The sequence below is a fragment of the Lutra lutra genome, chromosome 1 (assembly GCF_902655055.1).
Source record: "Lutra lutra chromosome 1, mLutLut1.2, whole genome shotgun sequence".
Taxonomy (NCBI): Eukaryota; Metazoa; Chordata; class Mammalia; order Carnivora; family Mustelidae; genus Lutra; species Lutra lutra.
Window position 1 is genome coordinate 54,171,410 of NC_062278.1, and position 17,531 is coordinate 54,188,940.

The following is a 17,531-nucleotide window of genomic DNA, read 5'->3' on the forward strand; positions in this document are numbered from 1 at the left end:
GACATCCAGATGGCCAACAGACACATGAAAAAGTGCTCCATATCACTCGGCATCAGGGAAATACAAATCAAAACCACAATGAGATATCACCTCATACCAGTCAGAATGGCTAAAATGAACAAGTCAGGAAATGACAGATGCTGGCGAGGATGCGGAGAAAGGAGAACCCTCCTACACTGTTGGTGGGAATGCAAGCTGGTGCAACCACTCTGGAAAAGAGCATGGAGGTTCCTCAAAATGTTGAAAATAGAACTACCCTATGATCCAGCAATTGCACTGCTGGGTATTTACCCTAAAGATACAAATGCAGGGACGCCTGGGTGGCTCAGTTGGTTGAGCAGCTGCCTTCGGCTCGGGTCATGATCCCGGCGTCCTGGGATCGAGTCCCACATCGGGCTCCTTGCTCGTCAGAGAGCCTGCTTCTCCCTCTGCCTCTGCCTGCCATTCTGTCTGCCTGTGCTCGCTCTCTCTCCCTCTCTCTCTCTGACAAATAAATAAATAAAATCTTTAAAAAAAAAAAAAAGATACAAATGCAGTGATCCGAAGGGGCACGTGCACCCGAATGTTTATAGCAGCAATGTTTACAATAGCCAAACTATGGAAAGAACCTAGATGTCCATCAACAGACGAATGGATAAAGAAGATGTGGTATATATACACAATGGAATACTATGCAGCCATTAAAAGAAATGAAATCTTGCCATTTGCGACAACATGGATGGAACTAGAGGGTATCATGCTTAGCGAAATAAGTCAATCGGAGAAAGACAACTATTATATGATCTCCCTGATATGAGGGAAGAGGAGATGCAACCTGGGGGGTTAAGGGGGTAGGGGAAGAGTAAATGAAACAAGATGGGATTGGGAGGGAGACAAACCATAAGTGACTCTCAATCTCACAAAACAAACTGAGGGTTGGTGGGGGGAGGGGGATTGGGAGGGGGGGTGGGGTTATGGACACTGGGAGGGTATGTGCTATGGAGAGTGCTGTGAAGTGTGTAAACCTGGCGATTCACAGACCTGTACCCCTGGGGATAAAAATATATGTTTATAAAAAATAAAATTTAAAAACAAAACAAAACAAAACAAAAAGTTCCACTGTTAATACACATGAATAAACTCCAGAGTGAGGTCTAACTTGGAAAAAAAAAATTCTTCATGAATATAATTTTAAAGGATGAATTATATGGATATACCAACATTTACATAATTATTTCCTGCCATGAACACTTGGGTTATTCTCAATTTTTTTCCATTATAAAGTGATAATATGAAGTCTTTGGTCATACACATTTTAATTTTTTGTTGAGACTTTGACTTTATTTAATTAAAAAATACTCTATTTGACTATAGTTGACATGCATTTTAATTTTTAAGGGCATAATCACAGAATGTTTTGAGCATAGGTTAATAGGCTCATAACTAAACTAGGTAAAAGTTTATGAATATGCATAAGGCCCTTTGCTGTCCAGATGTTAAAAACAATTTATTCTTCTACCAGTTATGTGTGATGGTTACCACTGCACAAACCTCAAAAGCAGAAAGTATTTTTAGTTTTGAATTTGTTTACTTCAATAGTTGACTGCCATTTCAGTGGCATATGTTGATGTTTCACTTTGAACTGCTTTAATAGTTAGAAATAATGAAATTTTTTTTTTTTTTTGCCCTGTGCATTTCTTCTTTAGCTTACTCGCTTTGTATGCTCTTTGTCTTGTTATCTATATTATTTTAGGTACCCCTCATTGGAATAAGCTCTTTATTTATTAGGATAGTGAACCTCGATTAATGTTACAATTGTTGTAAATGCTTTTTCCCCAGTTTAATTTATTTTCTTCATTATCTTATTGCAGAGACTTTACCTCTTTTCTTCTGGTTTTAATCTCCTAATGAATAAATAAAATCTAATTAGTGTAATAAGAAGGCACAGTAATCAAGGGATACTTTAAAAGATCTTGTCCATTCTGCCACTTCCTTAAATGGAGTCCTTCTTTGGTCACTCCATCTTTATCTGCCTATTCTATTAAGTTAGGATAAAGAAACGGAAAGCTATGGAAAAATTAGTTAAGAGTAGGAAGAGGGTATGGACATGGAATTAACTGTAGAGAATTTATTGCACCATATAAAACAACCATTCACATAAATGCAACTACAAGAGTTGGGAAGATGGAACCATACTTTCACATTACAGAATGTTTGATTTTTGTAATTCCATTCCTTTATCTTGATCTTGGGTAATTCTCACTTTTTTCTACTATTACACTTGCTTTCAGAACTTTAGAATAAATTATCTTTTTTCATTTCAGCTCCTTTCAAAATGCAAAAGCCGAGTACCTTAACTCCTGCCTGTACTACCACCATACCAGCATATTCATCTAACAATTTCTCCTAAGTTCTTAAATACCGGTATTGATGAGTATGTCTTTAACAAATTGGAATCCTGGTGCTCTAGAAATTTAAAGACCACATCTGATTCTTTTATGTCTATATACTTACCAATTCTTCCTAGCCCTTTGCTTCCTGAAATGAATAAATAGTATTCTTTATTTCTCTGACAAACTTTACAGAATTCTTTAGCACTCAGAATAAGGATGCTAATGACCACCATAATGAATAGGGAAATCCAAATTTGCAATTTTAACAGAAAATCCTGAGAGAAAAGGCCCAAGAAGTAAAGTAGTCAAAAGCCCATCTCAGCACGCTCAGCAATTACCAATAATAATCGGGGATTCATTCTATTTTAGTCACTCTTCATTTTATCCATACCTTTTTAAAAAGCAACTTTATAAAACCTTTAATAAGATCCATTATTATGGAAATAGCAAAACATTTGGTAAGAAACGTCAAACCCAGCCAGGCTATTATTAAAAATAGGACAAGAGAAAACCTCTCCAATTACTAATAAGATGAGAGTACTGACAATCCCAGAGATAATCAAAGTCAATTTTATAATATTTCTAACAAGATTTTTACTTAATGAATTTTCATATCTGAACAAGGTAGATCCACATATTATAAGGATGATGAGAAGGACTCTTAGAAGGTCAACGTTTTTCTCTAAATGCAGAAAAATTAATAAAGGACACTAAGAAAACTTTTATCATTAAAATATAACATTTTAAGTATAGTTTCCTTGCTGCTAACTATCCTCTTGATTCTTTTCTCATGTTAATTTGTGAAAATAAAACCTAGAGTCTTTTAAAGAACAGCCTATATTGGGGCGCGCCTGGGTGGCTCAGTGGGTTAAAGCCTCTGCCTTCGGCTCGGGTCATGATCGAGCCCCACATCGAGCCCCGCATCGGGCTCTCTGCTCAGCAGGGAGCCTGCTTCCCTTCCTCTCTTTCTGCCTACTTGTGATCTCTCTCTCTCTGTCAAATAAATAAAATCTTAAAAAAAAAAAAAAAGAACAGCCTATACTGAATATTTTTCTGAGGGTATCCATTACAAAAATATTTATCACACACACATGCACTGATTCATATGCAAGTATGACTTATGTTATCTATTCTGGAATACCTGTACCACTGTTTTTAGATAATAAAAAAAACTTACATGAGGAATGTGATGTAAAAGCAATATAATCATGCCCTGCTTATCCACAGTCCCACTTCCAGAAGCTTTAATATGTAGGAATTTAGGGAGAAACTGAGAGTAAAAAAGTCCTCCCAATTTGATTTACAGATTCAATGCAATTCCAATCAAAATCCTGGCAAGTTATTTTGTTTGTATCATCAAACTTCTAAAGTTTGTACCAAGACAAAAGACCACAAATAAACCCACATGATATTGAAGAACAAAGCTGGACTACCTGACCTCAACATCTACTATAAGGCTACAGTAATCAAGGCTCTGTAGAATTGTCAAAAGGATAGCCAAATATTTCAATGAACCATAATGAAGAGTCCAGAAATGGACCCATATAAAAAGAGTCAACTAATCTGTGACAAAAGAGCAAAGGTAATACAGCGAAGCAGACCGTCTTTTCAACAAATGGTGCTGAATCAAGTGGACATCCACATGCAAAAAAAAAAAAAAATTTTTGTTTTTGGACACAGACTTTGTACCTTCACAACAGTTAATAAAACGCCTAGAAGATAAATAGGAGAAATAAAGATGACATTGGGTTTGGTGATCACTTTTTGGATACAACACCAAAGGCATGATCCATGAGAGAAATAAGTGGTTAAGTTAGACATCACTAAAATTAAAAATTTCTGCTATGTAAAAGAAACCCTCAAGAGAATAAAAAGACAAGCTACAATATGTGGAAAAGACACATCTGTAAAGTACTGTTATCCCAAATACACAAAAAACTGTTAAAACCCAACAATAAGAAAATGACTGAATTAAAAATGGGCCAAATACCTTCACAGATACTTTGCCAAAGATATACTGATGCCAAATAAGCAGATATAAAAAGATCCCACTCATCATATACCATCAGGGAAATGTAAATTAAAACAATGAAATACCACAATACACTTCTTCCATGGCCCAAATGAAGAACACTGACAACACTAAATGCTGGAGAGGATGTGGAGCAACAGGAACTCGTATTCATTGCTGGTGTGAATATAAAATGATACAGCCACTTTGGAAGACACTTTGGTGGTCTTAGAAAACTAAACCTACTCTAAATGCATATCACTCCGTGAAAGAAACCAATCTGAGAAGGTACGTAGCATATGATTCCAACTATATGACATTCTAGAAAAGGTGGAGCACAGAGGATTTTTAGGGCAGTGAAAATACTCTGCATGATACTATTTTCGTGGATACGTGTCATTATACATTTCTCCAAACCCAGAGCCAAAAGTGAATCCTAACGAAACATGGACTCTGGGTGGTAATCATGTATCAATGTAGGTTCATTAGTTGTAACAAATGTGCCCCTCCTTGGGGAAAGTTGATCATGGGGAAAGCTACTACACATGTATGGGGATGGGGGTGGGGGTATGTGAGAAATGTACGTTGCCCTCACTTTTGCTGTGAATCTAAAATCACTCTTAAAGTCTTAAAATACAGAAATGAAACAAAACAAACAAAAAAACAACCAGCCCCCCATCCCCTGGCCCTAAACAAAGTCCTCAAAAGAGGGGGAAAATTTCTGCTGCATTTTTTCCTAGAAGAACATAATGTAAGGCACCTTGTTACCTCACTAAGCATATGCATATCTGTGTATAAAATGAGGTGCAATATTTTAAATTATTATTACTATTTACATTCCACTAACAACTTCCAGAAATTTTCAGATATTATAAATTAGAAGCAGTGAAGAACACATAAAGGGTTACAAACTTAAACTTGAGGAGCTACTGAGTGGACGAAGAGTTGCCTTCCCTAAGGTTTGACAGGGAGCTGGTGGATAAAATTGCACTTTAAAGAAGGGCAAACAGCCTCACAAGTGGAATAACCCCACAGACACTGCTCCATTAAAACGTTAAACACTGTTAACTACACTGAGCTACAATCCTTCCCCCTGAAGTACCTTAGGAGGACCTAATCCCCTGGCTTGTGACCAGCATCTACAGCCCTGAAATTTCTTTGAAGTGTATATTTTACTTTAAACATGTACATGATTTTTACATCCTGATCCAAATATTATATGCGATTTTAATTTAAATGTATGGCTCCCCTCTCTTCGAGAAACCTCCCCTGAAATCTCATAGCAAATGTAAGCTTCAAGAAGTACATCAGGCTGATTGTAGTGGCTTCTTATGCCCTTTGATTCACTCAGCCCCATAACCAATTTTGAAAAGTCAGGAAGGGTGACATATAACTCAGAAATATTTCCATAAAAATGGCTGAGAAACAAGAACATTCTGGGGATTAAAGGAATAAACTTCAGTCACTGAAAAATGCCTTCATGTGAAACCCATACTGGTTCGCAAAATACCAGGTATAGCTGGTTTGAACAACAAACAATTACTATTTAGTTACTGTAGCTCTTCACTGTACTTTAGAGACTACTCAATTATTTCAATTTGCCTATGTGAAAAACAAGACTATTGTAAGCTTATCTAAATTATTTAGTGTTTAAAACAGGATTTCAGCTGACATGTTGGCAACTTTGCATTTTCTTTGAGTTTTAAACCTAAAGGATGATTTTATGATAAATTATTTGACTGTAGCCATGTCATGAAATTAAAACTATGTAGATATTAATATAGCAATGAAACACAACCGACCGCTTGCCAAACCACACAGTTGTCCAGTTCTTTCTAAATGATGATAGCTAACAGTATCTAAAAGAAAAAAAAAAACTTCCCATAGACATCTCAAAAATACTGATATTTAATTCTCAAAAGCACAGCAGTATCTCCTCTTAAATACCTATCTACAAAATAATATTAATTACAACTAATACTTAACATTTATTACGTACCAACTCTGTTCCAACAGCTCTACATGTATTAACTCATTTACTCTCAGTAGGGTTTCACAGACAAGGTCACTGAGGCACAGGGAGTTAACTAACTAACCAATGCAAGGCACATCGATTATTAAGTGGAACATAACCCCAGTATGCTGGGCTCCAGGGACCTTAAGAGCACTGTTCTTCAGTGTCACCACTGATCATTCAGTTAAAACAAAACAAAAACCCCCTTCTCAGTGGCATACTGTGTGTCAGGCACTATGTAAATCTCTGGGAAGGAAAAGAAGGGCAAAGGAGAGGAGAGCAAGCACAGCGTCTCATCTCCAGGCTACCATAAGCAGGCTGACTCAAGAGAGTCAAGTGCTTGCTTCTCCCAAACTACTCATTATTCAAACTATTTTAAAGCAATCTGTAACATCTTTGCAGTCACCTATAACATCATATAGACCTTGGACAAAGGCAGATTTTCCCTTGGTTAATCCCACACGAATTAAAAAAAAAAAGCACTACTATTTTGCACGGAGGGCTCTAGGAAAATGAGTAAACGATGTAGTTAAGTGGCAAAGGAACCTGTTGACATTGGATTGTCTAGTGTCACCCATGGCCACCCGTACCACCCAGTGGGGGAGGTGAAGACCGCTGGCACATAAGCAGAATAATTCTTCCTGGGTGGAACTGATCCATGGCTTGCTGGAGGTCTTGTATCTCAGGCCACTAAATGCCACAGGTTTCTCCCAGCCCTCAGTCACTGTGAAAATCAGAATGTCCTCACATATTTCTGAATACCTTCAGGAGGTAGATCTGCCTGCGGTTGAGAACCATGCCCTATATTTCAATGTCTATTGTTATTTTTGTATTTCACTGTTCTTGCAAGTTTTGTCTTTACTACTCCCACGTGGACCTGAGCTCTGTGGTCGGAACCCAAGTCACATTAAAACAGCAGCATCTCCCTGAAAACACTGATGTGTGCACATGAACACTTTCCTCGGGATCAGGAATACCATGGGTCCTATCCTCACACATTAGTATTGGGAAAAGCAAGAATTAAGTAATATATAAAGTTTTTAATTAGTAACATGTATTTTAACCAATTCTGGCAACATTAGGAGAATGTATAAAAAAGATAAAAGAATAATTCCCTTGATCTCTGATTATACCTGTATTTCTTTTCACATGGCCATTCATTAAATTTTTAAATATGGCTTTAAGATAATGTAATGCTTAAGACCTAAGGAATTAATCTCAGTTCATATACATGTTTAATCTATCAACATTTTCATTTTGAATGCAAATCTTTATTTTGTTTGTAATTTTACATATTTGGTGAAAAATATGTTCTATCAACATAATTGCTGAGGAACTGTTAAGATTCCTAAAACCTTTGACAAAATGAAATAAAACTCTGACTAATAGACACCTTTTCTTTGTTCTGATCTAACTGAAGTCAGAGAGAAGGACATGATCTTACCAATCGCACCCTAGACTTCATCTGAGGACTCACTTAGATCCAGTTATCCTAGAAATTCTGACAGCTTGAGAACTCAGGCAGTGGTACAATTTCAAGCAAAATCTAAAACATCTTCTAGTTAAAATCATAAAATAGACTATTTCCAGGATGGTAACCCATATGCTGTCGTGTAGATTTATCCATTCTGTTCACTTCTGTAAGATTAGCATTAATATATTTATAAAACAAATAATAAAAGATATTCTATATGTTCAGTATGCAAGTATTTATAAACTCCAGCTACAGGATATCACCATGGTAACAGGAATATACAAACAGCTCAGTCCTCCATGCTATGATAGAAGCATTACTAATTTAAAAAATGCAATATGTTTAAGACAGGCAAGAATTAGTTCATAATATAGTTGTCACCCTGCTCATGAACAGGAGAAAGATGGGTATTTGAAAGAGTAGACAGAAGAAAACTGAATCATTCCACTGGACAATGACTTACAGTCATTCAGGGAGTTGAGAGGATGAAATATTTTTTAAATGAATGAATGAATGAGTGAGTGAATGAGACAACAGAATAAAGAAACAGATAGGAGGAAGATTCAGGTAGAAGAGCTATTGTGTCAAAGTGACAGTGTGATATTTGTTATAACTTCAGCTGTAAGAACTGAATAGAGTCTATAATTTGATATTTTGTACACATTTATATTCAGCCTTCAGTTTGGAATAAAGAAAGATATGTAAGATCAGGTCACTCATTTCTAAGAACATATGAGCATGCATGTCCATTTACTATTTCATTTAATAAATATTTACTGTGTGTGTTGACATACCAGGAAACATAAAGAAGACACTGACACCGGCCTTAAGAATTAACAGACCAATGGAGAAGGTGGTCCTCTAAATAAAACAAAACAATCTTGTGTAACTCCTGAGACAGAAGTACATATAAAGTGCTATGAGAAAATGATGTCATAGCAATATTTTTCCCAATTACAAAGAACTGATGCTTGCATCTACACTAAAATTGAGATTTTGCTGAAAGTTAAGTGGCAGGAATTTATGAAATATAAAATTTACAATCTGTTTAATTGACTAGAAGCAGATAAGTGCACATGAAGACATTTAATTGAAATACGACTCTGCAACTTAAAAACAAATAATTACAAGTTGTTTAAATTTCTCCAATATCTAATAACTGCCAGAAGGAAGGAGAGAAATCTGCAGTGGCGCTTTATGAAATGACACAGAGGACTGCCAACGAAGCCACTGAAGGGGGACTTCTGGAACAATGAATGTCTGAAACCACCATTCTTCTCTTGGTAAACTAAAAAGAAGTTCAGTGTAAAAACCTCAGCTCCCTTGACAGAAAGCTTCCCAGTATACCAGGGAGAACAAAACATGCCCAGTCTTGCGAGTGGGTGAGAAGAGGTGGGGACACCACGAGGTGTGCCTGAACATTCTGCTGCACATCCCCTCACCAGTCACTCCCTTTGGAATGCTGAAGCAGGGCTCAAGCTACAACATAGTTCAGTGGGAAACAGACCAAGACGGCAACTTTCCCTAAACTTCTGGAGGGCAGCTACTGCTCCCTACAAGCTGTTAAAGGATAGAGTTCTTGAAAGAATTCCTCTTAAGACCCCGCTCTCCTTCCCTGACATCAATCACTGCAAGAAGAAAATCCATTTAGTAAAGAAAAGTGAAATGCCTTTTTCCTAGCTAAGAAACATTACCTCCTAGGTCAGGTGAACTACTTGAGTTGCTGTATATTTCTTAAAGACTTTTCTGTCATTCCCTATTATCAATGCATTCAAGAAACATTCTTTATATGCTTGCTGTGTCCTAGACCTGGGGCTTGCAATCTTTTTTAAGGGGCTAGATAGTAAATATTTGAGGCTTTGCAAGCTAAGTCAAGATGCAAAAAACAAAAAAAACAAGGAAATTACGTAGGTACTTATAAACTCATTTAAATATATAGCTGTATACAATGTAAAATCATTCTTAGCTCAATAAAAACAAACCAAGAATAATGGGCTGTAGCTTGCTGATTCCAGTCCTAGATCACTGTCAAATATCCAGGCCAAGCTAAGACCATTAGGTTATCAAATTAAAAGGAAAGGTCTTTTGCATCAAGACCTAGCTTCTTCCAATAAGAATCTACAGGGATCATCTAAGAAAGCTCTGCTCAACAGAATTATCTATTGGAGAATAGATGTTTTTATTATATCAATAATGTCTACAGAAAACGGTCTTTATCTGTACAGGTCAATATGGTAGCCACTAGACATAAGCGGCTATTGAGCATTTGAAATATGTTCAAGGGGACTGAGGAACATTTTATTAAACTTTAATTATTTTAAATTTACATTTAAATCAGCCACATATGGCTAGTACACCAGAAAACAGTTTTAATAGTCATCATATTATCAATTGGCAGGTCTTAAGTGAATGTGCTTGGGTTTTTGGTGACCCATTAGGTAGGTGTGGGTATAAATATTTTTATAGGGCGTAAACATTTTTAGAGTTTTATGTTTTTATCACCAGATCAAATTATTTTTAACTTCTGGTTAAAATTGTATTGGGGGGGGTCAGTCATTATTCATGAGATACATTATATTATAGAACTGAAAAGACCTTCAGAGGATAGGTAGTTACACTCTATCAAATACAATGTATGTAACATGCCAAAAGAGGCTTAAAGGGTGATGGCTCACAACTGGAGTTTTGAAGTTAAGAAGGTCTGGAATAAAGTACTGGTTCTGCTCTAGAGTACTGCTGGGATCTTAGGCAAGTGATTTCACCCCTTTCTTCCTCAGTTTCAATTGTCGTAAAATAGGACAGTAACAGTAGCTTCTTCATTGGATTGGTGAAATAATCAAATGAGATTAAGGATTTAAGAACCCAGAACAGTGCCCTGCGGCTGAAATCATCAATGTTACTATTTTATCATCACTATTAATTAAAATTAATATTGTATGAGGACTGTTCAAGCATACACCCTGTACTCTGAGTTGGCAGAAAGCATTTCATGACTCAGCATGATAGAGAATGACACATGTGGTTTGGGATATATCGCTGTATTGTTATCCAGAAAACATAAGTTAGACTGTGGTTTCTACAACCTACTAACACAGCCAAGTGGCATGTGTAGTCTGCACCTCACTTCCTTATCTGAAACATGAGAGGAATATTTACCTCTGCAAGTTATTCAGAGGATTAAAGTATGTAAAAAAGCTTTGCTCATGGAAAAGATACTGAGGAACAACTACTTCCTTTCTTCCATCTCTTGGGTCAAAGGAATTACATGCTTCAAAACTAAGTTGTCAGGATTAAAGGGTAGAATCAAGAATAGTTTCTGTGGGAGTTAAATTATGACATTTATGAAAAATGAGATGAAGAATAGAAATAATCTCAGACGGAAAATGTCAGAGTAGCCATGTTGGTGATGGTGACATATCTGCATGTGTAAAAAATACCAAGGGTATACACGTCTTTGTTGAGCATGGAACCCAAGCGATGAATTTTGGTTTATCTTCAAGAAGCAGTAACCCAAATAAATGCTTCCTCTGTTTCCTGCACCAAAGGTTTTCCCACTACAGAGACAGGTGCAAACGATCTGATGCCATTACATGTTATTATCATTCCACCTAGATGGCAAATAGGTTTCACGTCACCTGCCAAGTCCTAATGAATTACTGTGGAGGTTCTATAAGGCTGTGACCTCAGCGGGGATGAGAGCCATGATTGATTAGCCCTGTCTGCCATGAGTCAGGAGGAGGGCTGGGACGGGGCACCTTCACACTCTATTTGCAGATCCTCTCATACCACACATTGCCATTTCTCTGATTTTGAGAACACAGAACTTCTGAGTGTAATCCAAATTTCATATATCTTTCTGTGCATAGAATAACCTGATACCTAAGAGTCCAGCTCTCTTAATCATTATCTTTCTGGCTTGTAAATTATTCAGTTGGCATTCTAGTTCATTGACTAGTCTTTTGTGAGCTCAGCTACTCCAACTGGGCAGTAGCATCCATTCTCAGTAAATTGACAAAGTCAATTTTCTGAGTCAGTAATTTTGATAAGCAAAGCACACTATGAGAAATTCACAAAGGTAAATCTTATGTTACTTCTCAGTCACATAATGGAAGACTGGCTTTCCTGGTAAGAAAATAACTCAAACAGTTACTTCCTTTAGACTTCAACAAAGACTGTTTTTATTCAGTTTCATCATTTCCAATTTTTATATTTTGTCTTAAATTTTGTTTTCTTAATTCTTGTTAATTTTTTCTTCATAGATCTGTTCTTGCCAGTCTTAGACTATGTTTAATTCTATATGAAAGCTCTCACTATCTCTCATTTTGAAGTTTAAAACCAGCAGGAGTGCTTGGAGTAGATACTAGTTCTTTCTGTGTAGGATTTCATCAGCTTGTCAACATTACCTAGGTTCTCACTTTCCTTTTGATTCTTCCATCTTTCTTTCCCAAGCCCAAATCAACTCAGTTATAGCCTATGTGTGACAGCATCAGTCCTTTTTCATGTCCCTACACCACCCTGATGAAACCTGTGCTTTATCATTTTACCTTTCGAACATTCGCCAACCGATTCATCATCAGGGACTCCTCTCGGTCATCATCATCATCTAGGTCCAGCATGGGCATTCCAAAAGGGTCAATGATGCTACAGCACCTGGAGCCTTCATCTCTTGGATCAAAGGGGTCCACGATTATGGGCTCCGTTCCTTTTATTTCACAGCGACAGAAAGGGCAGCCCTGGCCGTCTGACTCCTAAACAACAACAATAACAAAATGTGATCGGTCTTTACTCAAATAAAACAGTGAGGTGCCAGTGTTCTTCAACTATAAGAAGCTGCAAACAAGAGGTTTTAGGGCAGGCAGCGAGAGTGAAGGAAGATCTGTCTTAAAGGAGTAATAGAGTAGAACAGGGAGCCAACAAAATATATGATAAATGTGCAGACTCAGATTTTCAAAGAAAAACTTCTCTTAAAAAAAAAAAAAGTTTGATGTGCCAAAGAAAAGGAGCCCAACTTTATTTTCCTGAATGTTCACTTACAATTGTAATGTATCAAAACTTAAGACTCCTATAGAAAACTAGAAATTAAATCATTTCCCTCTTTACCAAAAGGCTCCAGTGCTAATTAAACATTCCATAAAAGACATTTTGGGGGCACCTGGGTGGTTCAGTCTGTTGAACGTGTGCCTTCGGCTCAGTCAGGTCATGATCCCAGGGTCCTGGGATTAAGTCCCACATTGAGCTCCCTGCTCAGTGAGGAGCCTGCTTCTCCCTCTACCTCTGCATTCTCTCTCCCTCTCACATAAATAAATAAATAAAATCTTTTTTTTTTTTTAAAGGTTTTATTTATTTATTTGACAGACAGAGATCACAAATAGGCAGAGAGGCAGGCAGAGAGAGAGAGGAGGAAGCAGGCTCCTTGGTGAGCAGAGAGCCCGATGCGGGGCTCGATCCCAGGACCCTGGGATCATGACCTGAGCCGAAGGCAGAGGCTTTAACCCACCGAGCCACCCAGGCGCCCCAATAAATAAAATCTTAACAAAAATACATTTAAAAAAGGACATTTTGATAAAAATTCATTACAAATAAAGTACTAGTATTAATTAAATAAACTATTCTGGAAAACTTCCTATGCATATAATTATGGCTAAATATTTCCATTTAATTGCCTAGGTTTTTAAAAAAAATCTTGATTTATAATAGGTGGGAAAAAAGTAAAGCAAACTGACATCCAGGAGCCATCAACTGTCCTGAAAGCCTGTCATTCTGACATAGTTCATTTGGAAATAGACTACCAGGTGAAATATTAAATTTTACCCCTCATCATGCTTTCAGACTAGATACTGCTAGGATCTAAAGATTTGTGCTAATAGTTTTGCGCCGGAAACTCGTTTATTGGTAATTATTGAAGATTTTGTTCAAAGTCTCCCAATTCCATTTCTCAAAACTAACTGAATTAAGAATTCACGATTGGCAGGGAAATACAACAAGTTTCCTCATCCTGCCCATAATGCTGACTTCAAGAGCTCGATGGGGAATGATACCACCACTTTGCTGTTTCTGCATTTTACCCTGAGTTTCGTAGTGTGTTATTTAAAAAATAGGAAAAATCATAAAATCATTTTAAGGCAAAAATGACATGAATTGGCACCATTTTAGAGAAGAAACAAGGGATGTGAAGAGAGCTAACACCCTTAAAGAAACCATCCGGTGCTTAACTCAACTGCCCCACCCACTTGGTATGACGGGAAACTGGTTATTTGCATGTCTCACACTGACGCTCTGACCAACCTAATACTATTGCTCTCCTCTTACTGGACAATTGCCGGGCATCCACGTCTGGCAGATCCTGTGGTCCGTGGGTTATTCTTTTCCAAACATCATTCCGATTAAAGCGCAAGAATACAGAAGCAGACCGTGATGACGGTGATGAGATGATACTGGTATTTATTTGGATTTTTACCTACCATGTGACTGGGGACTGGGCAATTTTGGAACCTGAAGAATTTTTTTTTTTCTGTTTTTCTGTCAAGTGTTAATTGGTTCTCAGGTTGCCTAGCCTGATTAGGCAATCAATTCTAATCAATCACTTTGTTGACTAATGAAGTGAACATCTCCCTTTGCCACACACATTGTCAAAAAAAGAAAAACAAATGCTCGTCGCACTAGTCAATGAAAAGAAAACACAACATTTCCTTATTCATCTACTGTTAGATAATTTAGGAAGGAAAGTTGGGAGAGTAAAGTAGGTAAACTAAGGTGGTGTAGAAATACAGGCAGGCTGATACAAAATCCTTTGATGTTTACTGCTATATATGCTTAACCTGGTGGGCTTCAAGGCAACTTAAAAATTTTGCTCTATCATTTTATAGATGATAAAACTAAGACTTAATTCTTTTATAGGACATTAACATTTCCTAACACAGGAGTAAATATTTAAGGAAAGCTAAATCTTTCTCCTGTCTTTTAATGACAAGAACATTAAATGCCAAGTGCATAGTTGAAATATGTTATCATCTAGATAAAATCCCCTTATTATTAAAGTCAAAAGGGATCCATATTCTGTGCCTGTGATAGGATTTTCTTACAGATCTATGTAAAATAATTTCAAAAAGATAGTATATCTGATATATAAGAACAAGATGGGAAAGAGCTGATGTTCCCTGTGTGTCTTCAATGCGTAAAGGTTGGATAGTAGTACTCTGAGCCCTAAATAGTTACATCATTCATTCATACATTTTTAAAAAATTACAGGAAACTTCAAACTTATGCAGAAGCACAAACTGCAAAGTCTACTGAATCTGTATGCACCTACCATCCAACTTTAACAATTTTCAATTCTTGTCCAATCTGGCTTTATCGATACCTTCACTTGCTCCCTCCACCACTGGATTATTTTGAAGCACATGCTACACATTACATAAATTCATCCATAAGTGTCTTAGTATGTTTATGTAAATATAGAAAATCTAAAGTATAATTACCGTAACTACAAATTAGTTGACTTGAACTAAAACATCAAAGTCGTTATATTTTTAGCACAGTGCCTGGGATGTTTATGCCACAGTATTCAGCTACAAAAGCTTCTCTTAGAACCTCCAAGGCCAATCTGCATTTTTTTTTTTTTTTTTTTTTTTTTTTTGGTTAAGGATGACCTCCAGTTTAGGCCATCCATTTTCCGAGAGAAGGTAACTAACAAGAGGAGTCTGGAAAAGGGGAGAGGGAGAGGGAAAGGGCAATAATAGCATCTTGATGGCACCAAGGAAAGGAGCAGGAATAGTTCATCTATAACTAAATTAGTTTTTCTCCATCTCTGCCATCTGACAGTTTAATACTACAAACATTACCAATGTATATTAGAGTTGCTGTTTTAGGATTATGTATCAGAAAGCGTATTTTCTGCTTAGCTTTGTGTCTTTTGCAAGTTCACATGACCCACTAAATTAACAACAACAACAAAAATCCTCCCAAAAGCCTGAGCTGCAATGTACACCCACTTTGATTTGCAGACACGGATCACACTGAATCTGTCTCCTTAATGTATGACTTCACCCATCACTCTGTCTCTGTAAACTGACTACTGCCACATGCAAATTAAGTTTAACCATAAATTCTCAAATGTCACTTGGGTCCTCTGCTCTAGTTTCTGTCAGATGGTTGATTGAATACACATGAAGAATGTCTTCAACAGACATATAACTCATCAGGATTGTGCCTCAATAATTAAAATAATGTTTCTGTCAACATATACTTAACGCAAGATCAAGGAACATATGTTAAGAAGAAAGACCAATAAATAATTTCTAGTCCTCAACATATTCACATCCTGAGAACGTTAAGAGGAAGTACTTGGGACTCCATCTGTTCTAGCTGACTCTGAAGATTTTACTTCCTCGAATAAGAAACATTTCCAAACCAAAGACACAGAAGTGATCAGTGAATGCTACACTCATCTGCAACTTAACAATATAATATGCTCATGACAAAATAATTCAGACTCCTATGACAACCATTAATACTAAGTTAATGATATTAAATATAAATATAACTTTAGGCAACCTGAGAACCAATTAACACTTGACAGAAAAATAGAAAAAAAAAAATTCTTCAGGTTCCAAAATTGCCCAGTCCCCAGTCACACGCTAGGTAAAAATCCAAATAAATACCAGTATCATCTCATCACCATCATCATCATGTATTGGTCAGCTTCTATATTCTTGCTGCTTAAATACTGTTCAGATGGATACTACCTCTTAAATACCTTCTTCAGTTTTTTTTTAAGATACACATTAGAGGGGCGCCTGGGTGGCTCAGTGGGTTAAAGCCTCTGCCTTCGGCTCAGGTCACGATCCCAGAGTCCTAGGATCGAGCCCCGCATTGGGCTCTCTGCTCAGAGGGAGCCTGCTTCCTCCTCTCTCTCTGCCTGCTTCTCTGCCTACTTGTGATCTCTGTCAAATAAATAAATAAAATCTTAAAAAAAAAAGATACACATTAGATGTAGTCCAGTTTATTTGCTCTCAGGATGATTACTAAAAGTCACATTTTAATTTAAAGTTAATCACTTCATGGCTTCCCATATATTCAATATACAGAGAACCCTGAAAAATAACTAGGACTTCCTGAGTCTCATTTTGGAGTGCATTTTATATTTTTTACTGTGTGTGTATATATGTGCTTTCTGTATCAGTAACTTCTAATTTATATTACTTTGCTATATTTCACATAGATTTGAAGTTCCCATAAATCATTTGGGTAAAGCATGGAACAACTATAAATAAGGAAATAACTGGAAAAATACATACATATACTGAGCATAAATTGGGTCCACACTAAGCATTTTCAGAGCACAATATTTCCTACAGAAATTCAATAACTTCTTGTTAAAAGAACGGGTGAGGATAGTTAATAGTAGAATAAATAGACCCAGAGTGAAAGGGATGGTTGGTTTTGGGGCTCTTTCATGAGGAGCAATGAAAAGAAGATGTTGGTGAATCTAGACTCTTCTAGTTTTAATCTGTGAGGATCATGAAAACAGTAAATCAGAAAAAGAGCACAGTCATTCCAAATCTGGAAACATGAATTAGAATCCCACACCTACCAATTACTGCTGTGGGACACTACATAAGCCATTTCATCTTATTTGTGGGAATAAGACGGAATGTACAG

At 36.8% G+C, this 17,531-nt stretch overlaps 1 protein-coding gene across 6 annotated transcripts in view; it reads right to left on the reverse strand.

Moving 5' to 3' along the window:
- Positions 1-17,531, reverse strand: part of CBLB (Cbl proto-oncogene B) — a 226,102-nt gene that overhangs the window by 69,695 nt on the left and 138,876 nt on the right. For all 6 annotated transcript variants that reach the window (XM_047723550.1, XM_047723547.1, XM_047723549.1 and 3 more), the window contains exon 10: positions 12,416-12,619. In XM_047723550.1, coding sequence (XP_047579506.1) covers positions 12,416-12,619 — 204 coding nt within the window. The remainder of the gene's footprint in view (positions 1-12,415; positions 12,620-17,531) is intronic.